Source organism: Ostrea edulis, chromosome 4, assembly GCF_947568905.1.
Source record: "Ostrea edulis chromosome 4, xbOstEdul1.1, whole genome shotgun sequence".
Taxonomy (NCBI): Eukaryota; Metazoa; Mollusca; class Bivalvia; order Ostreida; family Ostreidae; genus Ostrea; species Ostrea edulis.
The window spans coordinates 34,041,223-34,064,947 of NC_079167.1; the positions used below are offsets into that span (position 1 = coordinate 34,041,223).

The window sequence follows — 23,725 nt, forward strand, 5'->3', positions numbered from 1 at the left end:
ATTGAAAAGTTCATCTTATTTTTCACATTTCCATACAGTACACACCTAATTCAATTTGATTAAACTGTCTTTTACCTGCATTTACATGTACAAGATCATTCATGATGCTAGAATAGTAATTTTACCACTTAATTAATTACTTAATTGATAGATTATCATCCCCGCCCGCCCCTCAAAAATCATCTGTGAAATAAGCATCGATTGATATATCTGGCATTAAATTATGCACTTCTTTTGACAAAACTCATTTGTCATTAATATATTTCTCAGAAAATAAAAATTAAAAAATAAAATTACCCACCTGCCCCATACTTTTTGGTGACCCTGGATGATAATCTACTAATTAAGTTGAATTGGCTTAAAGGCGGTTATGTTTTGATACAGTTTGTATACATGTGTTTATGCTGTATTGAAGAACAATTAATAGTGTTACTACTCATGAATAAACAAGAGGTCCACAATTAAGACCTTATTGGTTACCAGAGTATTAATCAAATTTCAAAAAATTCAAAGTATCACTATAGCTCTAAGGGCTATGAAATCCATGATATTGGAATTTAGCTTATAAATATGCAGAACAGGAAGATTAAATCTTCCTGTTCTGTATATTTATAAGCTAAACTCCAATATTCAGCAGTAATATTAAATAAGAGTTGTTCTTAAAACATAAATTCCACAGAAAGTGCCCATACTAATGAAGAACTTAAAACATAATATATAATATGTTATTATACTTTCATGTAAAATACTCGAACCTGATTGGTCGAGAAGCATTTGAAAAAACATATTGTTACCCTCTGAGAACAGAAAACACGCGACCCAGGGTGATAGTATCTAGCAACGGGTAACAGTACTTGACAATGGGTGATATTATAAAAAATTATCACATGCGTCAAATTTATGCGCGTACGGATCGCCGTAGATTGCTCAACGACGTCGTTTGAGCGTTTGTAATAAACGCGAGTACCCGCATTGAAATACGAAATATCGCACGACAGTGATTGATCAAATGTAAACAGACGTAAGTTTTTCTGCTTTCCAGTATACATAACATTCAGTATAATAAAACAAATATTGCATGTAGTTGAGGGTAACATTGAAATTTTCAAAGTTACCCTCAAATACATGCAATATTTATATATTATACACTATATGACTGTTTTGGACCCACATTCACAACCCTATGTTTTCGAAATTCGCAATTTTGGTACCCCTTTCTGCTTTTCCTTCATAAGCATCTAGTTTTATTTAAGGTTGTTCCACCCTCCTGTGACATCATAAGATTCTAATAAGATTTATGCATGACATGAACATAAATTTTGTTTGAGTCTTTTTCAATAGTTATTGTAAAAAATCTTGTTAACCATAAAATATTTCAAACGTATATGAATAATCAATGAGCTACATTTTTCACAATGCTATATGAGTTATTTTCCCCTGATTACAGGGAGCGCGCAGCACATTGCGGTCCTCATTTGATGGTGTCAAGTAAGGACTAAATAGAAAATTTGCAATTTCTGATTGCAATCAATTGCCAGTTAAGGAATTTTTCTAAGAATTAAGTGTAATGACTTGAAAATAGTATTTAACTGAACAAAATGTCTTAGTCACTAATTACATATATGTGGCCCTTGTGTGTTTGTATGGTCATGATGTAACAAAGTATGTAAATATTAACTAGTCCTCACTGACTCCTCAATTTCTTTAGATCAGAATCATGATGTCCTTAGTATATCAGCAATTCTTCATTATTAATTTCTATCAATATTTTCGACAACCAAACACAAAAAACATGCAATAAGATATGCCTAAAAACACATGTACAACCAACGCATACATGTATATTATCAATTCATCGTTTCACACTGAACAAAATTACTTGTTGCTAAATGAACACCAGATGCCAATAAACAAAGCATGTTAATTATTATATCTCGAATTGGCATCTCTAGTGTAAAATTTTCATTAAAATATTTGTTTTGCATGTGATTCAATGTTTTGAAAATTAAATTTTGTGTACATCAACTTACAGCTCTTCTTGCACTTAAATTACTCAAATGAGCACAAAAACAATCATCAGGCACATAGCAACATTTGAACAATGGATCTGCCCCTTTTATTATTACAAAGTTGGTTATTTTTTATGTGCAGATATAGTCCTATAAATAGACTGCTACCCACTCCCATCTTTTTTTTTTTTTTTTTTTTTTTTTAAAGTATTGTCATGAATGTTAGATTTAACAGATGAATGGAACTGAAAGATCAACCATTGCCACCTTCCTTCTTGAGCTTTGGATTAAAAAAAAATTTACTTGTCAAGAATTTTCAGGCAATATTATGAAGTCATCCCCCCCCCCTCCCTCCTTATCACATGCATGCTTTCATTGTGCTCTTAATTCTAGGTGTCTGTTGTTTTAAAAACAGACTACTACTGATATTAATTGCATGATTTGGACACAAATAAATGTCAAATACGCTTATAACCCTCCCCCTCCCCAACTCTACAATTTGACGAAGTGTATATCTTAAAAAGTTTTCTCCATAAAATCGAAGAAATCGAACCCTGGTTTTAAAACAAAATTCTCAATTTTGGTAAAGAAGATTTTTTAAAAGTACTGTCAATCCAGAGTCCTTTGATTTACAATCTATATTTCCCAAAGATGCTTAAAAGAAATTTGAAAAGAATTGGAAGGGTGGTTAACAAGAAAAATATTAATGTTCAATTGTAAATGTCAGTCTGTCTTATGATGACTGACACAGACAAATAGCAATATGTAGGTCACTTGAGTGATTCTCAACATTGACCTAATTAAAATTGATCATTTTTACAAACGATACTGAGCTCATACACATGTGTATACATCTATATGCGCGTCATTGGCAACAAAACAACTAGTTGGGTTTTTTTAGTATGCTAAGTGAAGTATAAAATTTTTTAAGAAGTTGTGATGAAAACATTTCAAGTCATCATGTCGCATAAAAAATGGATGGCCTCATGTGATTATTCTAGAGAATTCAGTTTCCATGCAGGCTCTAATCAAGAAACTAAACCCAATCTACCACATTCCCCACATCTATTAATTTGTTTTAGGATTTCTAATACTGGGATTCAAATTTGAATTTCAAATTATGCACTCAATGTGTATGTATTAATGCTGAATACTTACCTCCTCAAAGTGAGCTCCTTGGTCAACTCCATCTTTTAAATTAGATGATTTGCACAGTATGATGCTCATACAGCTGAAACAAAGAAATTAAAGCACACATTACACAAAATAGTGGTCATGTACTTTGGCTAAAATATGTGATTATTGGATCAAAAAGTAAGAATTCAAAAATATTTGAATTACAATTTACATTTAATATTTATTAATTTACTTCAGTTGACAGGACCTATATGTATTAAAATTTGAGGGCCCAGTTACAGGACCCAATTCAAAATCATCAATTTCCTCCTACTTTCATAATTTAATATTTCCCAATCAAGTGTCCTAAAGTTCATAATTACAGAGAAAACTCTAAATCATAATAGTATATTTTCGTGATTTCTTCTTTAGATTAGAACCATCACATATCAGTGGGGGATACCACATGTAAACAAACTTGAAGGTAGCCTGGCTCACCAATTGATTTTAACAATCTTTATCTAGAATGCACACAGGACATTCACATGTTTGTTTTTATTGTAAACTTGACAGTCAGAGAGAGAGAGAGAGAGAGAGAGAGAGAGAGAGAGAGAGAGAGAGAGAGAGCGCGCGCGCTAGAGGTCATCACTAATGATTACATGTATTATCATAAATTAAGCCTAGTCCTTTTGAAAATGTCCACATGAAACATGATTTTATAAGTATTCCCCAATTTTACAGATCCTGAACTCTGTGTAAATATGATCAGAAACTCCCTGAGTGAATGTTAGGTAGGGACATACTTAACTAGTATTCTATATTGTATACCCATGCAGTAAATTTGAGTAAATGACAGGACTACTTACATGTATACCACTATAGCTGACTAGCCTGGCTGGTAGTATAAAATAAATTGGGGTTCTCATATGTTTACTATAAGCCAATTTTCTGATACATTTTATTCAGGCTTTACTTTAGAATTTGGATTCTAAACCAAATAGAAAACTTACGTCAATACAAGTTCCACCACGGCAACAGGCATGGCTTTTTCATATTTTCTATGAATATATCTGTCAGCCTTCTGTTTCCCTGGTCATTTTTTTAATCGGATGTGATGCAATAAACCGTCAAATTCCACAACATTTACTTTCTCTACGACTACGTAGTCGATTGGATGCTAGAGTCCGGTGACTTTGGCAAAGATCAAACGGATTTGCATTCCACGAAATAAACCGGAATCCTTTAGCACAATTGAAGATAAAGATGGTGGTAGTGAATCAAGTGAACAAAGAGCATCTAATATTGACAAACTTCTGAAGAACAAATTGAAAAAACTGCAATTTCCACCTCCTGCCATACTGAAAACAAATGAAGGCTGTTCATATCTCCAATGCAAGAGAGAGTTACAAAGCGCAATAACTCATTCTGGCGCCAACACGGTTATCAGCTGTGTTGGTTGAGTTATGATCGGGCTCGGAATACGGGCATTCATTCACCCGCTTGGCGCCATATTGTTAGTTTGTTTATTGCTTGTGTTCGGGGAAATAAAGAGTATTTCAGTGACACGTTTGTTGTGGACTCTCTCCAACCGTGGCGTGGTGGCAGCGGTGGGATATACTCATTATCCCTTGATCCAAACTTTGCTGCATTTTTATCTCATGACGCACAATGGGCCAAAAAATCGAAAGCTAACCCGAATCGGAATTTTGTAAATGACGATGACCCGATTCCAGAGAACCAACGCCGGACAGCGCAGCAAAAATCAGCCACTCTAGACCTTATGCTTGGCCAGATCGCCAATTACTGTCCTGTAATATCCCGCAATGTAATAGTGAAGAACTCGACTTCTTTGGAGCAAATATGGCAGTCCATAAGGTTACACTTTGGTTTTCAGTCATCCGGCGCCCATTTCCTCGATTTTAATGATATCACTTTGCGCCAAGATGAGCGTCCTGAAGATCTCTATCAGAGACTTCTAGCCTTCCTTGATGACAACCTGCTCAAAAGAGAAGGTGGTATCACACACCATGGCGTGAACATCGACGAAGATGAGGAAATGTCGCCCACAGTTGAGAACCTCATCGTTCTGACCTGGCTTCGCTTAATAAACCCCTCACTGCCTCAACTTGTCAAGCAGCGCTATGGCACAGAGCTTAGGGTGCGTACATTGGCATCAATAAAGCCTGAAATATCTCAGGCTCTCCCCTCACTTCTTGAGGAAATTCGCAACAACGAGGATGCCAGATCATTCCGCACATTCACTCAACCTCATAAGGATATTCGTATTTCACATAGTCAGAGACCACCGATGAAATCACAAAACCGTTCCTGCCCATTATGTAAATAAGCGAAGCGCACCAGTACTCATTTCCTCAGCGAGTGCCGTTTTCTACCAGACAGTGACCGGAGATACGTGGGAAAAGCGAGACAAATCCTTGGCTTCCTTGATGCAGATCAATACACTGACTCTAACATTGATAACCTTGATGAGGAGTCCCAGGTTGAGCCTACTGTTAGTTTAGTTAGCAACCGTGTGTCTATTCGACAGTCACCGTACCTAGAAGCTTTCTTTCAACACACTCATGTTCGTCTCACAATTGACTCTGGTGCTACAGGGAACATGATAAGAGCATCAACTGTGACTAACTTGAATGGAAAAGTCAGCCCCACCAACCAATCAGCTCATCAAGCCGATGGCTCTTCACCATTAAAGGTTGTGGGTGAAACAAAGTTGTGCTTCTCCAGAGATTCCCACTCGTTTTTCTTTGAAGGACTAGTGATCGAAAATCTAGACGTTGATGTTCTTGCGGGTATTCCTTTTATGGAGGCAAACAACATAGCTGTTCGACCATCCAAACGTCAAGTACTGATTGGAAATGACACTATTTACACTTATGGATCAGTTACCACTGCTAACAGAACTGCCCTAAACAGCACCAAAGCACATGTTCTTCGTACAGTGGCCTCTACAACCGTGTGGCCAGGGGACTATCTAGAGGTAGACATTCCAGAGTCTGTACTTAAGCGTGATAGTCTACTTGCCGTTGAACCTCACCTTTCAGGATCCCTTGTTACCCCTTCCATTGTACACAGTGTTGGGAACAAGATTGGCATTGAGAATACTAACAGTGATCCTGTAACAGTTCGCAAGCATGAACACCTCTGTGATGTCCGGCAGGTATATGTTCCATCAACAGAGCCAGTGCCCATCATGTCGACAGATACCTATGCTAGTTCTGAGAGCAACTCCAGACATTTAACACCATACTCATCACTAGTCACAGTAGATCCTGATGGCGTTCTTCCCTCAGAGACTGTTCAAGCCTTTAAGGATATTCTTGCAGAGAATGACTTGGTTTTTAGCCCTGTCTCAGATGGTTATAATGGATACGCTGGATCCTTTAAGGCTGAGGTAAACATTGGACCTGTCATGCCCCCACAGAGACCCGACTACCGCAATATTCTCGTAATCAACTAGAATTACTCCAAACCCAATTTAATGAACTTGAAGCCATCGGCGTATTTAAGAAACCCGAAGAGCTGGGGATCACAGTTGAGTACTTAAACCCCTCATTTCTTGTTAAGAAAGGATCTGGTGGATTCCGACTTGTGACTGCCTTCTCTGAGGTAGCCCGTTACTGCAAGCCGCAACCCTCTTTGATGCCAAATGTTGATTCTATTCTGCGGAAAATTGGCCAATGGAAGTACCTTGCTATGACAGACCTTACCAAAGCGTTCTATCAAATCCCTCTTGCCAGAGGCTCCATGAAATACCGTGGAGTTGTTACACCATTCCGAGGCGTCCGTGTCTACACCCGCTCAGCTATGGGAATGCCTGGATCTGAGACAGCTCTAGAAGAGCTTACATGTCGTGTTTTGGGTGACCTGCTTGAAGAGGGTATAGTTGTCAAGCTAGCAGATGATCTTTATTGTGGAACAGACACGCCAGACCAGCTCCTTGAGAATTTTTCCAGGGTTCTTACAGCCTTGAACAAATGCAACCTCAAATTATCAGCCTCAAAGACAGTTATAGCACCCCTCAGAACAACAATCTTGGGATGGATTTGGCAACAAGGAACCCTTAGTGCTAGCCCTCATCGCACAGCCACTCTAACATCCTGTGAAATGCCTTCCAAGGTAAAAGCCATGCGTAGCTTTCTGGGTGCCTATAAAGTATTGTCTCGAGTAATACCAGGCTGCTCTTCGTTGCTAGCCCCATTGGAGGAGTGTATTGCAGGCTTAGACTCCAAAGACACCATTTCGTGGTCTGATGATATGATCCATGCTTTTCACCTAGCCCAACAAGCCCTGAAGGCTACCAAAACCATTCACATACCACATCCAAAGGACACCCTTTGGATAGTAACAGACGGTGCTTTGCGCAAGCCTGGCATTGGTGCCACGCTGTACATCTCACGAGGTGACAACAAGCTACTTCTTGCCGGATTTTTCAGCGCCAAACTGCGGAAGTGCCAAGTATCATGGCTTCCATGTGAGGTAGAAGCGTTGTCAATTGGGACTGCTGTCAAACATTACAGCCCTTACATAGTTCAGTCATTAGGACCCTGTTGTGTTCTCACAGACAGTAAACCATGTGTGATGGCGTATGACAAATTATGTCGTGGAGAGTTTTCTGCCAGTCCTCGTGTGTACACATTCTTGTCAACAGTTAGCAGGTACCAGGTTTCTGTTCGTCACGTTGCTGGGGCAGCCATCCTACCCTCGAACCACTCAAGTCGCAACGCCCCTGAGTGCATAGAACCTAACTGTCAAATCTGTTCTTTTGTCGCACAGTCTATGGACTCTGTTGTCCGCATCACATCCGTATCAGACATTCTTAATGGTTCCACAAAGTTACCATTCACAACGAGATCTGCTTGGTTAGCAATACAACCAGAGTGCTCTGACCTGAGGAGGACTTGCTCCCACCTTCGCCAGGGTACACGTCCTTCCCGTAAAGCAACCAACATCAAAGATATTAAACGTTATCTCAGTGTCGCTACTATAGCTTCTGACGGATTACTAGTAGTTAAGCGGAATGACCCATTTGTGCCATCTAAAGAGTTAATCATAATCCCTCGATCAGTACTCCATGGACTACTTACATCGATTCATTTACAGCTCGCCCACCCCAGTGCCAACCAAATGAAAACTATCATGAAACGGTTTTTCTTCGCATTGGATATGGACAAAGCGATTGACAGTATCACCTCTGCATGCTCACAGTGTTCTGCACTTCAGAAGGTTCCAAATTTTATTATTGAGCAAACAACATCAGATCCTCCTGAGACTATAGGAGGCTTATTTGCTGCTGACATTATGAAGCGAGAAAAACAGCTTGTCTTTATTATGCGTGAGTGTATTTCTTCTTACACCACCGCACGAATCATTGAGGATAAGAAAGCGGAAACCCTCCGCACTGCAGTTATCCAGTCCTGCATAGAGCTTAGACCAATGGATGGACCCTTCGCAGTCATCCGCACTGACCCAGCCCCAGGATTTCAGGCTCTTGTGAATGACAAGATACTACAGTCCCACCGTATTTCAGTTGAAATTGGACGTTTTAAAAATGCCAATAAAAACCCAATTGCAGAGCGTGCAGTCCAAGAACTACGTGAGCACATACTGAGAATTGACCCTACAGCACGAGCAGTTTCTTCTCTTGTGTTATCACTAGCTGTCGCATCTGTTAACTGTACTATTCGTCAAGGTGGACTATCCGCACGAGAGATAATAACTCAGAGAGATCAGTTCACCAACCGTCAGTTGCCTATATCAGATCGGGAGTGCATTTTGCAGAAACATCTATCTCGCAACGCAAATCACCCAAGCAGTGAGAAGTCTAAGGCCCCTTGTCAGAATTACCCTCCCACACCCACGGTTGAGGTTGGAGACTTAGTGTATCTATTTTGTGATAGAAACAAATCCAAAGCCAGGAACCGTTATCTTGTTGTGTCAACTGATGGAGAATGGTGTCAAATAAGAAAATTTATGGGCAATCAGTTACGACAGTCATCATACAAGGTTAAGAAGTCTGAGTGCTATCGCGTTCCTTCACCATCTCATGACCCATCATATGTCGTTGATTCAGATTCTGAGGAGGAAGAGTTCTGTGAGATACTACACCACAATAGAAAAAAGAGGACAATGTTTCTTATCCTTATAGCATTCCTCCAACGCCCTTAGAGATTATGTCTCCCCTACCGGATAATAACACACTTGAGGATGAAACCACAGACTCAAATATTTGAATGATTTAGACGAATATGGATATAGAAAAAAGCTGGCATATTTGTATGTACAAGCATTTCCAGTAATAATGTCAACACGACATAAACGCAGATAAATCATTTACAATTATTGGTTGATAGAGTAAGCAAAGGGCATACAATCTGTTAATACAAAATACAGATGCATAATTAATGCACATTTGCTTACAGCATGTACGCCACGAAAACGCTTCAAACACCGACTTTCACTTAAGTCTACTGTAACAGACTTGAGATTAGCTGCATAGCTCTCTGAAAAAATATTAGGGCAGACCAATTTCCTCAGAGAGCTACAAATCTGCAACTGTTCTAATAAAAAATATTAGTCTCTTTATTCTGACAAACCCAAGAAGCAAAATGATAAAGTCCACAACCAACACAATGTTAATCCATTATACAGACTGTAACAGTCACAACCAACACAATGTTACTCCATTATACAGACTGTGAAACCCACAACCAACACAATATCACTCCATTATACAGACTGTGACAGTCAAAACACACAGAATGTCACTCCATTATACAGACTGTGACACTCACAACAAACACAATGCCACTCCATTATACAGACTGTGACAGTCAAAACACACACAATGTCACTCCATTATACAGACTGTGACACTCACAACAAACGCAATGTCACTCCATTATACAGATTGTGATAGTCACAACAAACACAATGTCACTCCATTATACAGACTGTGGCACTCACAACCATCACAATGTCACTCCATTATACAGACTGTGACAGTCACAACAAACACAATGTCACTCCATTATACAGACTGTGACAATCACAACAAACACAATGTCACTCCATTATACAGACTGTGACACCCACAGCAAAGATGTCACTCCATTATACAGACTGCAACACACTCTGCTCAGCTTCTTATAAGGAGTATATTAGAATAAAATATTTTCCCTGCATTGAATGCCTATCCTATATAATTTACTTGTGAGAGGTTTTGCAGTGTATAGAAATCAGGAATATGATTATGTATGTACATATACATTTGTGTGGATATACATATATTATATGCGCAAAACAAAACATACAATTGATAACACACTTACTCATGTCTACTACACATCCTTGGGCATATACCGCTGACAAGAGATCTCCAGGCGTCTCGATCGTGGGCCTTCTGCTCAACATGTCTCTAGATGTATTCCATTTTCTTGGTGTCGGCATCGAGATCTCGACGCCCCATGTTTCTTTGCCGGCCTCTGTTTCCCTTGTTTTTGAGATTCCAGGTCAGCACTTGTCTTGTGATGTTTGACACTGGCTTACGGAGTGTGCGACCAATCGAACTCTCATATTCGTCAAGGAGCTGATAGTTTTCGGCCATCGGATTCGGAGCATCCTTTGCAGACAAGACTTTATAAAAGTCTGGATCTTCTTGACTGTTGCCACTGTTATCCTCCAGGTTTCAGCCCTGTAAAGAACTGACTTGAGGTTTGAGTTAAGCAGCTTGATCTTGGTCTACAGAGTCAGCTCTTTAGAATTCCATGTTATTCAGTGTAAGGAATGCTGCTCTGGCTCTTCCTATTCTGACTCTCACATCAGCACCTGTTCCGACCAGCTTGTCGACGACATTTCCTATGTATGTGAAACACTCCACCTCGTCTAGTGTCTCATCTTCTAGCTTGATTGGTTCGTTGCTGACAGTGTTGACCTTGAAGATCTTGGTCTTCCCTTTTTTGATGTTTAGGCCTACTTGCGCCGAGGTGGATGTTACATTGTTGGACCTTTTCTTCATTTGTTGTCGGGTATAGGACGGTAGTGCCAGGTCATCTGCGAGGTCGGGATCATCAAGTTGCTTGAAAGGTGTCCACTGGATTCTTGTTGTGTTGACCGTCAACGTTTTCATTATACAGTCGATAGCGAGCAGGGAGAGAAAAGGGGTAGCAAGCACCCTTGACGAACTCCATATTCACCTGGAAGGCCTCTCATCCCGTAATAAGAGATCTTGATGATGTTAACTATCTTGCCTGGTACCCTACAATGCTGGAGTAGGTTCCATAGGGTTTTCCTGTCCAGACTGTCGAAAGCCTTCTCATAGTTTACAATGTTGATGTAGAGCGACGAATTCCATTCCATGGACTGCTCAACAATGATGGAGAGGGTGTCTATCTGGTCTGTGCAAGATTTGTCTTTACGGAGGCCTGCTTGCTGTTCCCTTAGGTGAGCATCTACTTGGTCCTTAATTCTGTTCAGGATTATCCTGTTGAACACTTTCTCTGGTACGGATAGTAGCGCAATCTCTTGGTAGTTTGTGCAGTTGCTAAGGTCACCCTTCTTCGGTATTTTGATAAGGTACCCCTCCTTCCAGTCTGTTGGTATCTGCTCCCCCTCCCAGATCTTTTCAAACAATGGGAAAATAATCTCTACAGTGGTGTCTAGGTCCGCTTTTAATGCTTCTGCTGGACTACTGTCTGAGCCTGCTGCTTTGCCGTGTTTTATTGCCTTACATATTTCCTGTCTGTTGGGCGTGTTTTTGTCTATGGGGAGGTGCTCCTCTGCTGGTGGTAGGTTTGGCGGATTGGGTGGTGCTGGTCTATTCAGTAGCTCTTCAAAATGTTCTTTCCATGTAAAGCCTTCACTGAAACTTCGTTCGTACATTGCTCACCCTTGACTGTTTTTGGCTCTACTTCGCTGTCCGGTAATGCTTGACCATCGCACCTCTAGGAAAGGAATGTAATAAAATCTTATCTGATTGAGGTATGCTACGTCAGAGAAATTTTATATGGATGCCAAGTGGAGGATATGTACACCATTTTGAAATTGAAAACTTCCAAATTTAAATCTTGGTAGAAACCAATTTGAAGAAATTTAAATTCCCAGCTGGACTCGAACTCGCGATCTACAGTTTAGCAGTTGACGTGCTAACCTAATGAGCTACTCAGCTAGGCGATGATTTTTGAAATGAATAGACAAATATTGCTGATATTTATATTTTCATCAATGTTTTAAAAGGAAATCAGGCATTATGACGATGTAGAATACCTCCTAAGTCTTTTCTTATATAAATGGATTCTAACAGACAGAAAATATCTTGTGGTAGACCGAACAGCAGGTGAGAACAACATCGTGTAAAGATCGGTATTTGGCCAATGTCGTGAGAACCTATCAACTTCAGAGTACTGTGTACTGTTGTTGACTTGAAAAAACAAAACAACAATAGGTCAACGAATTCCAAAATCGCCAGGGGCCCTCAACCCATTGTGTAAAATATTATGAATTTGGAAGATTGCATAGATGGCATAGATCATAGAACGACAACAAAGCTACCATTCTATTAAATGTAAAGATGTGCTGAAATATTGCATTTAAGTTGGAACCTTGTCTATCTTGCAAATGGTTGTAATTCGGAGAATGGTATAATTCTGTTTTTTGGTTAATGGTTGTAATTCGGAAAATGGTAGATTTCTGCTTTTTGGTTAATGGTTGTGATTCGGAGAATGGTATATGTCTGTTGATTTGGACAGGTATAAGTTTCGACTACAAGATTAACCCGGGCATAACTGAATGATCCCTGGTTGTTGTGCGATATTAGGACGGGAAGTCAAATGCAGGAAAACAGGTTACAGCGAACACGCTTACATGTTGATGTATAATGATTTTCTTTCTTGCAGCAAAAAGATTTCCATACTCTGTAGTTGTAAAACGTGTTAAACTCATTGGATATAACCGGGAGGTCGTGAGTTCGAACCTCACATGTTTCATGGCCCCGTCAAGCATAGGTTGTGATTGCCCCTTTACCAAACGCTCGGCATTTAAAAAGGACAATCACGGGTCTGTCGGATATGACGTTAAAAACGGAGGTCGCGAGTCGCGGCAGGTGTTGACACGTTAAAGAAACCTTACTGCTACGCCCGTAAGCGCTAAGCATAGGTCTAAGTTTGTGGTACTTCACCTACAACTGGTAACGTCTCAATATGGGTAAACAATCTAGATGGGATATAAAACGAATTACTTTTACAACGAATAAAAATTGTTTGTCACCAGCAGTTTCTGTATTGAAATCCCATTGTATCGGTTCAGTTGAGTGGGGATCTATTTCAAATAGTGTTCTGGGTTGCTCTGATGAATTTTCGTATCCCATTGTGAGAATCCTGACAAGGTAGACAAAGTTTGTCAACATAAGGTTTGATTTCTCAACGAATTCCTAGAGAAGTAGTGGAAAATATGGATTGGCAATGGCAGTTCTCTTGCCTTCAACTAACAGTCCTGATTGAAACTTTCTTCTGCAATGGGTTTCTGTGTTTCTGTCCTTAAAGAAAACGGAGGGAACCTCAAATGGACATGACACAGACTCGTCATAGAACAGGCATTGAGAGGTAGCGTTAATCATTTACTAGATCGTACAAGATTTTGACTCATCTGTTACTTGGGTTCATTCTAGGTCTTTGATGCAAGACGTTGCACTGTGACTGGTGACTGAATATTAACGCAGATAATAAAACCGTAAATATTTTGTAAATCCATGTGCACGTTGTATCATAACCAAACAGATAAAAGGAAACGTATCAGAAAACACTCGTGAATCCAAAATATACTAGTGTTTAAATACCAGACTGCTAGTTATGTGCACACATATCCCAGACACCACCAAACATTATTGTTATTAAAGTGGTAATGAAACGATTTGAGTTAAAAAGTTGAAACTTCATCTGACATCTAGTCACAACCTTATGTTCATGCGCATGTTGTGGTCAGAAAACATTTTATTTGTTTAACTATGTGACTGTGGGAGTTAATGTACACATTACCATATTGGATTAACATTAGGATATTTAGTGGAGAATGAACATATGTATTTGTAATGGTTAACTATCACAGAGAGTTTTATCTGTGAATGCTAAGGAAGTTAAATCGACATATTTCTAATAACTAGTACCTCATGTAACCTTTTTTCGTTGTAATAGTAAGACTAGCGCAGGTTGGTGCATTGCTACAGTATCCACCTATAATTGCTTTTAACTTATATGTTTATTGAATCAGCAGAAAGTCCAACTACCGGCGACATGGACTACGACGTCATAGATCCAAAATCCAACTTTGGACCATCAAGATATACGCCTCTCTTACCTGATACTCCAATCCCTAAATCACTGCTAAAGAATGCAGGGAAGATATTCAGCAAGGATGCCATTGTGGATCTTCCTTTACAACATGTGGCTTCCAACAGACGGATGGAAGATTTAGACGATGATGAGTATGGGTACACAACTGGTAGCGACATCTATAAACTCAAAAAGAAGGACACCACATGGGAAGAAGCATTTGTGGATGCTCATGAGTTTTTACCGTACAAGAAAGACAGCCATAGTTCCATGCTTTCCAAGTTTTTCTTCTCCCCTCGAGGTAGGTTTATATATTAGTCCAAGCTTCAAAACATCTTTCATGGACATGGACGAACAGCAAATTTAATTACTTTTTCATACTTGAAATCTTACAGAAAACTACGAAACGCTGTCTATTGACAAGATATGTCTGGAAATGACCAGTGCATCGACAGAAGTTCAGCAAGACTTGTTAAAATATATCGCAGCTTGTCTTCTACCAGATCTGAAACAAAACAACAAAATTGTAGAAATCTTCAATCTGCTCTCGTGCAAAAACAAATCTGTTAGAAATCTTTGCGTGAACGAAATGACAGAGATTATAATGGATGCAGATCAGGGAAAATTTTCCAGAGATGAAATGATGATGTTGTACGAGACAGGCACTATTCAGTTATTCACAGTTATTTCAGAGACAAAGAAAACATTCTCCATATTCCATCCTCTCATCCAGCTCGGGATTATGTTCAACTGCTTTATTTACCTAAGGGCCATTGAAGCAGTTGAGGATTGGATTCCATGCATTCAGAATGTTGCGTCAGCTATCCAATCTAAGAAGAAGCGTGTTATGGAAAGGAATGACCCCGATGTTATCATTTTCGCTAAGATGGCAAAATGCATTTTTGATTTAGAAGATGTGGACTTGGATGAGAGTTTGTTGATGGAAGAAGATGTGAACGATTTCCTTCCCCCTTTTAACAGAGAAGACAGTGATATATGTATCGAGGGATTTGCTGCTCTTTATCACACAGGAAATCTGGTAGAGCATGTTATACTATTTTTGATTTCAATTTGATAGTTTTAATGTCTGGATATGTCAAAAATGTCTTGTGGTTTATGAATACACTCACACAGTACAAAAACATGGTTAAATACAAAAGCGTATATTCTCGAAGACTTTTTAGATACACTTGTATATTCTAATGTTTTAACGTCATATCTTACTTTATTCTTTTTTGTATGAAGGTACTGAGACAGCAGTCAAAATTCAATTCCGGTGTTCAGAAAATCGCAAACTTGTCTTCATTCATGGATGGTTGTAATGACAATGGAATGATGAAATGGTACCATCGTTTGCTTGATTTATTTATAGTTCATATATTACAGCGGGAACACTCTGATGGTAAGTTTATGTATAAAACGTCTATATCAAACTTATTGATGTTTACAATTAGACTTGTTTTAGCGGGTACTTACATTTTTGAACACTTTTGTATTGTAGTAAAACTGGAGATACTCGAAAAGGGTGAAGATCAATTGTTTTTGACGCTGAATCGTGAGTGCCATTTTGCTGAGAGTTTTAGTACCTCCCACTGTCTGTTGTTTCATCACAATGAAAGAATACAATCCAAATACAGGGAAATCGGCAAAAGAAGAGGTATAGTCAATTCAAAGACTGTCACGGAGGATCACATACAGTCGATTTTAAACAAGTGCGGACTGGTGTTTGACACGTCTTCTACAGTTTTACCTCTAAACATTGGTTTTGAACGCAAACAATGCACATTTTGTAATGTGGATGCATCTATCACTTGCATATTCGAAGTTGAACCTGATGAGCCAAAGGATGTGGATATGTATGATAATACCGCCACAACTTTCAGCACAAGGGAAAGTTCATTGAGAAAAGAAAGATTAGAAAATGAAATGGAAGTGTTGAAAGAAATTGAGACCAAAGATATGCATAGAAATGTGGCCAGACTTCTGGCGTTCAATCAGTCCTCACCAAAGTTTTACATCAAAGAGAGATTACCTGGAGACAATCTACAAAGACGTCTCCTGGAGGTAAGAGAAAAAGGAAAAGTAATCCCAATCGCAGATCTCATTGGAATTATCGTACAGGCTGTACAGGCAATTATATACGTACATAGCTCTGGCTGCCTCGTCAGGGACATAACCACAGCGTCATTTGGTTGCACAGTGACAGAAAATGGCTATTTCCTCAAGCTGAAAAACTTTGAAATGGCGGCCAAGCCGTCAGATTTCCCTAGTGGTGGAATAGTGACCGGCTTAATTGGTAGGAGTTGTTAATAGTTTTGTATATTTTATACATCAATATACTTAAGATTTGAACCAATATGTACATAATACTACTATTTTCCAGACCTTGACTTTAATGGAGTCTGCACTCGATGGGCAGCCCCAGAGAGCTTGCTAGAAGGGCGTTATAGTATCTACAGTGACGTTTGGTCCGTCAACATTTTAGCAGACGAAATCCTCAACTACGCCGCGTGGCCGTATTCGGACATAAGTGATGCGGACATTGACGACATGATTATCAATGTAAGAACTTTTATGTGGATTAAATAACATGTACAAAACTTTAGAAAATGATGATTTGATAGTAATTTAATGGTATTCTTTAAAACGTAACTCTGTTTTAGATTGTCTTTACTCACCTTAAACCTCAAGGATTCAATCGACCGAGGCGGGTCCAGGGTCTTATTTTGGAGGGACTTGCCAGCGAACCCGATCAGAGACTAAAACTGGAGGCGTTGCGGGAAAGGCTTTTAGAGATATCGGATAACGTCAGCGGGGGCGAAAGTTACAGTACATACGGTATGTCTCCGTCATGTGCAGTCTCCGTACAATCTGGGGTATATCTAGGTATCAGACAATAACATCATTGTAAAATAGCATGTCGTATCGTGCTTCAATAAAAACCTCTATAATATTTTGGGATAAGTGTAAACTAACATTATGAACTTCCACTAATCATTAACTAAATCAAGTATAAGCATTTAGAACCTTGTGATGCCTAGGAGGAGTAACATCCCCTGTCGACGGTCACTGTTTATCTTTTCATACCTTCGTTTCTCAAAGTATCTATCGATTGAATATCATTTTTCACCTATATTAACCGTAAATTGTTTTATATTGTCAGACACTTATTCTGGAGTGGAGGGAACACATGCAAAGGTATATGATATACCTTCCCTTACAGAACGACAAATAAAAGCCAACTCTGTATTTGAAAGGGTAAGTAAAGCGTGGGTATAGACTGATATATACATTTTCACTGTGGTACAATAAATACCAATATCATCCTTTTAGGTTTACCCAGAGCCTTCTTTCTACTTTAAAATTATGTGTGAATTTTTATTCACCTAGTTTTACTTTAGATCCAAATTGAATGTGGCTAAAATTAAACGGGGGCGAACATTTCTCGGTATCCAGCACACTGATGGAGTTTGTACAAATTGTGCATTGTTTAACATCACGAGTTGTAGGTAAAATAATTAATTTCTCTTACAGGGAATCCCACCCTCAATTCAAAGATACAGAGAACTTGATGAAGGTAAGAATAAACGTTCTACGAAATGTATTGAAGGACATATAAATCAGAGAACCTGATTTCATGAGCAGCTCTCTAAGGGAATCAGGAAGGTGACTCTTTTAGAAAAATATCGACCCCTTATCAAAAGAAAAACCAGGCTCTGTCTGTCTTCGCTTTTATGTATTGAGACTACCGACTTACATTACTTTACTTTAGAAACATTAAAGTAGGTAATGGTCGAAATGAAAGATTCCTGCATATTCTTCGATGAAAAGTGTTTAATGCTCATAATGTGATGATAAAATTCTATCCGGTAATACATTTTTCATCCTGATATTTTCGCTTTGTATGGTGGACAATGCCCATTGGGTGAATTTGATTAAAGCAACACACTAGTTCTTGTAACAATAGAGTTGAATTTGCGCATGCTCATTTATTGAACTCCATATATCAAAAGTAAAGCATCTGGTGTTCTGTAACGTTTGTTTACATTATGGAGGATAGGGACATGATTTACAACTATTGTCAATGAACTTACAGCAACTGCTTATTTTTATAATTTAATATCTTCTAATTTTCATATACTCGTTTACAATAACGCTCTGGAAGATACGGAATTAAAACAGTCTGTTCAGTCGCAAATGATGTGTAGTTCCCATTGAATTCCTGTTCGATTCTTAAACAAAAAGTTTTAAAATATGTGTCAACATCGTAATTTGTACCATGTTTTATCGATGTTGTACATTTTTTATACAAACTATAAGCATGAACAATCTTCACACTATGTCTCTTCTCCTTTAAAACCCATTCATTTCTGATTTAAGATCAGTAATAAAACAACATAACACATGGACTAGCAACGACACGCAGCAGCTTTAATGTTGTAACAATACAACGTACTATAATTACCTAACATGTAGATACAAGTTAGTATTGGTATAAAATGTAAACGTGTTGTCGGCTCTACGTGTCGTCCTAAACTGATTTTACATCGTTACTCGATTAAACCGGTTCTATTGAACCGCATGACTGAACATATCTATACAGGTATTCGAATTGAAAACTTGTAATATCCGGAACAATCCATTCATTATAATTACCAAGTAGAAATTGATTTCTGTCTAATTCGTTCCTCAAACGAAAGAAATCACATTTCCGGACACGCCGTCATTTTGGAGCACTTGTCACTCCTACTAAAATGGGAAGTATACATCAAAATTGGTACCGTATAAGTTTTACATAGATACACTTATATACTCGTGTAACACGAGTTCAGCACTAGTGTCAAGAACTAGACATTTTATCTACAACTCTAGTTATCCGAGTAACTCGTGTAACTTGATCGAAATCACCCATAAAAAGACAACAAAACATTTTTGAGGTCAGAAAGTCAAAGTATGACATTATCAATGAGAAGTGAAGATAACGAACAGTGATCAATCTCATAACTCCTATTAGCAATACAAAATGGAGAGTTGGACAAACACAGACCCCTGGATAAACTACAGGTGGGATCAGGTGTCTAGGAGGAGCAGACATCCCCTGTCGACCGGTCACACCCGGTGTAATCCCTATATGTTGATCAGATAAACGGAGTTATCCGTAGTAGGGCTGGGACGATTCAGGGTTACCTCGATTCGGTTCGGTTTCGATTCAGAACAGCACGGTTCGGTTATTTTCGATTCGGTTCATGTTAGGTCCAATTTATCTAATGACACCACAGAAATTAACAATTTTAAAGAGTAGCATATTTGATTTTATTTTATTCAGGTTATATAACTATATGTCGTCATTTGTAAGCATCATATCTATTCATAATGATATTTTATAACTTTGATAGAAAAAAGAAAACACTGACAGTCTATCAAATTTTGTTATATTAATGTGCTGCATAACTTTTTGGTTTGCACAAATTTATAGTGAATCTAAAATGTATATGATATTGTTTTCATTGGTAGGCAAACATTCAACAAATTTTATCAATTGAGAGTCTTTGAAAATCTCTCCTTTATTGATTTATACTTCTCTCATATGTGTCATTACCTACGATATTGATTTCACTCCACCACTGACAGAAAATGCTATATGTCATGTAAAGATAAACTGCAATAATCTTACGGACCATATTCTGTTGGTATCTGATTGGTGAAAATTCTAACTCTCAACACAGTAGTGATTTAAGTCTCTGTTGCATAAAAAACCACGTTTTCAACATCACTCGGACGCCATATTTGTTGTTTTAGTGTAAGTAAAATCTAAACCGAACCGAACCGAAATCCGGAATTTGTAATCGGTGCATCGAATCGAATGTTATGAATCGCGGTGCACCGAAATTTTCGGTGCACCGCACAACCCTAATCCGTAGTCAAAATCAGTGTGTCAAGAACGGTCTAACAATCGGTATGAAAGAAATTGAACAGCATTTGACCCAATGATATGTTGTATTTTCAAACTAGATTGTAAGGACCATAGGATATGCGATATGCTGACTTTAAACGAGACTGTTGACACCCCTGTACCATCAACTTGTTTGTCACTAGTATGCCTCGATTTAAAAAAATGATCATACGCTGAACAAGCTCTTGCGTATCGAATCAGCTGAAAGATATGAACACCATATTAAGGTGATAATGGAAGATTGCTACATAAATACGGGAAGTTGACGATGGATAAGCTGCAACCATCCCCTTTATCATAAAGTTGAACTGTTAAGTTTGTCGTTAATATCTATTTTCAATGAAATATGAAGCAAAGGTGGACGACTCCGTGGTGATTTTTATGTTGTGGGACGCTACAAAAGAAGCGTTTCTACTGATAAGCTTCATACTCAGACACTTGCATTTGAGTACATACAATTGTCAGAGGAAAAGATTTGCACATTATGAAGCCGAAGTTCAAGGTACAATGAATAGCATGTGTATTATTTACCGACATACTTCATATTCAGAACTTAAAAGAAATTGGTCAGAGAAAGTTATTCATACAAGGGGGACAAAGGTCAAGATCACTAACATTTAATCACTTTGGATTCTATGACATGTGTACTCGAAAATCGTGCTGCAGTGACTTGAGCTTATGGTGGTCTTGCATAACAATTTTCTAATTGTTTTAAACATGAAGTGTCCCATCTGTATATCGCAATCACTAATCAGTTAAAGACCACGAGTTAGATTTACCAATATAAGAGGTGATATACATTAAAACGTCCGCCAGGCGCGCTTGTGGCAAAGAGAAAAGGCATATTTACAGTCCATTTTCCTCATGAAGATGATTGATTATTTTACGTCCCATCAAGAAATGTTCATTCATAAGTATCACAAATTTAGAACAAGATGAAGAATTGTCCTGCACATCTTAGTCACACGGAAGTTTAATGCGTTCTGTAGAACATATATTTTAAATCAACTTTTATTCACGACGAGATTGTTTTAGCGATTTACACACAATTTCGCACCCGCAAATACTGTATACAGTATTAATTTCGCCTTTCTACACTTGCAGACAGTTTCACCCCGTTTTGAATTCGCCTAGACATATTCATGTTAAAAGAGAGATATGGGAGAAAACAGTTTCTCCCACTCTCGAACTCTCCCAGTGACAACGAGGGCAAAAAAAAACAAACAAACAAACAAAAACAAAAAACAAACCGGCGTGTATTTCCCTGTATGCAGTATGAATTGGACATGACCACAGTGTGTACACATCGATATTTTCTCATATATTCCGTTAGATCCCATGAGTGTGTTTGCGTCAGAAGCAGCGGAATACAATGAAAGACTACGAGCACAGGATGGCATCCCACTGACAGAAATATCCTCTGACGAGTATTACAAGATCGAGAGTGAGGTAATATATATAGCTTACTAGGCCTGAAGTCAAGTTTAGCTTATTTTCCCTTTAAAATTTACCCGAAAATTGCCAGACTTAAAATATGAGCAATACTCTTTTTTATTTCAAATTTACGAAAAATATTTTGGAAATTTTCGGACTTTGATTATTTTCATTAAAAAGTAGAAATGATTGGCAAAAGATATCGTATTGACATTGTAAAGCATTTCTGTCGAAAAATAAATGTTCACCTCATAATAGGGTATCGCAAACAGGCATAGCATCTTAATTGCGGCTCGATATTACAAATGTTTCGGACTACTGTTTATCTAGGACAGAATAAACATGATGAAAGTAATGGAAAAAGTGAGCGATGACTTCCTGAAGTTTACATACAACAGATTGAAGGAAATCGACAGTAGAAAGATGTGTGTGGAACCATGGCCTCCTACGACAAGTATCTCAGCAGATGGCTTTAAACAAATAGTAGGTTATGATGGATCTAATGAATGGATTTTTACACAATTATATAAGTGTCTTTTTATTCTTTTGATGAAAAGGGCTATGATAATCTTTGTACATTTTGTCTAGCACTATAAATTTCCACGATCAACACACCTTCTTGATATAGTCCTCCACAAGGAACGCGGCGAAACGATTGGTCCATACATTGAGCTTTTGTATGAACTGGCCAATCATATAGACTCTTTTCATTCAGCTGGATGGATTTTTCGATGTCTCAGAGCAAAGAATGTTTGGATTCTGGAAACAAAAGTAAGTGGTATAGGGAACAACTTTGCAAATTGAAAATATACTGACATTTTCAAATTGATGAAATACTGATATTAATACGTCAATGAAAAATTCGTTTTAAGATAATATCTTAAATTCGATACAAAATGGCAATAAAGAATTCGTGTGATTTTAACAAGACAAGGCTATATCCGAAATCTTTTGTTTTGATTTAAGTCTACTATCACTTTATGGTCATTGCGTCAGGACTTTGTTCTCCTCTCACAATTTGTCCTCAAAATAAGGAGAGTGTTAAATTCATAGAACGAAGAAATGCATATACGTACATGTTTCATGTTTCATGTACGTGTTTCATTGCATAAAAACCACGTTATAACTATTCAAGAATTAGACAACCAGAATGCAGCAGATTGGCTTGGTTTTGATTCCTAATGTACTTGTACGTAATGTTGAATGACTGTTGTGTATTACAGAAACGAGAACAAACGATTGTGGTGCCCAAATTTGGTAAATACCGCGTGATAGCGTCATCAGACTTCGACATCCATCTAGAGCAGATCAAAGTTGAAAGACCAGAGGAGGCAGATGGAATACAATGGTTGGTGTTATTTGCTATCGGCTATAGACATGACGGAAGACATTTTGTATCAGAAACACCTTGTATAATCTTTCTCAAATCAACATTTTCTGTCTGATTTCAAATTTACTGGGATGCATTTAAAAATAGATGTCAATGACATATCTCTGATATTTATGACAATCAGAGATAATATGACACTGATGTTATGAAATACAATGCTTTGATTCATTTATTTTCAAGGAAAATTTTTCAGATTTAGTTAGACATCATTAAAGCACATGGACGTTTACATATTAATGAGAACTTCGCTACATGTACGTAGGAATTTGTTATCAAATACAGAATGTGCCCTCATTTTATTTTTAAACATGTGTGTAAAACATGAACACGAGCTACCTGAGTTGCAATCGAACAGAGAGAATATCAACTCTTATATGATAAGAGTATTGTGACATTTGGACTTTAACCACCTAACCATGCCTTCTGTGAGGATTTGTGTGGTAACAATATATCGGTCTTGTAACAATCTAAGTAAAATTAG

General features: G+C 38.1%; 1 protein-coding gene across 3 annotated transcripts in view; it reads left to right on the plus strand.

Moving 5' to 3' along the window:
- Positions 1 to 23,725, plus strand: part of LOC125672347 (uncharacterized) — a 32,692-nt gene that overhangs the window by 4,203 nt on the left and 4,764 nt on the right. For 2 of the 3 annotated variants that reach the window (XM_048908581.2, XM_048908583.2), the window contains 12 exons: positions 14,406 to 14,768; positions 14,863 to 15,506; positions 15,713 to 15,869; positions 15,969 to 16,763; positions 16,851 to 17,029; positions 17,131 to 17,305; positions 17,631 to 17,725; positions 18,002 to 18,044; positions 21,754 to 21,869; positions 22,185 to 22,337; positions 22,443 to 22,625; positions 23,078 to 23,202. In XM_048908581.2, coding sequence (XP_048764538.2) covers positions 14,406 to 14,768; positions 14,863 to 15,506; positions 15,713 to 15,869; positions 15,969 to 16,763; positions 16,851 to 17,029; positions 17,131 to 17,305; positions 17,631 to 17,725; positions 18,002 to 18,044; positions 21,754 to 21,869; positions 22,185 to 22,337; positions 22,443 to 22,625; positions 23,078 to 23,202 — 3,028 coding nt within the window. The remainder of the gene's footprint in view (positions 1 to 14,405; positions 14,769 to 14,862; positions 15,507 to 15,712; positions 15,870 to 15,968; positions 16,764 to 16,850; positions 17,030 to 17,130; positions 17,306 to 17,630; positions 17,726 to 18,001; positions 18,045 to 21,753; positions 21,870 to 22,184; positions 22,338 to 22,442; positions 22,626 to 23,077; positions 23,203 to 23,725) is intronic. The other variant, XM_048908582.2, reaches the window with a different exon arrangement.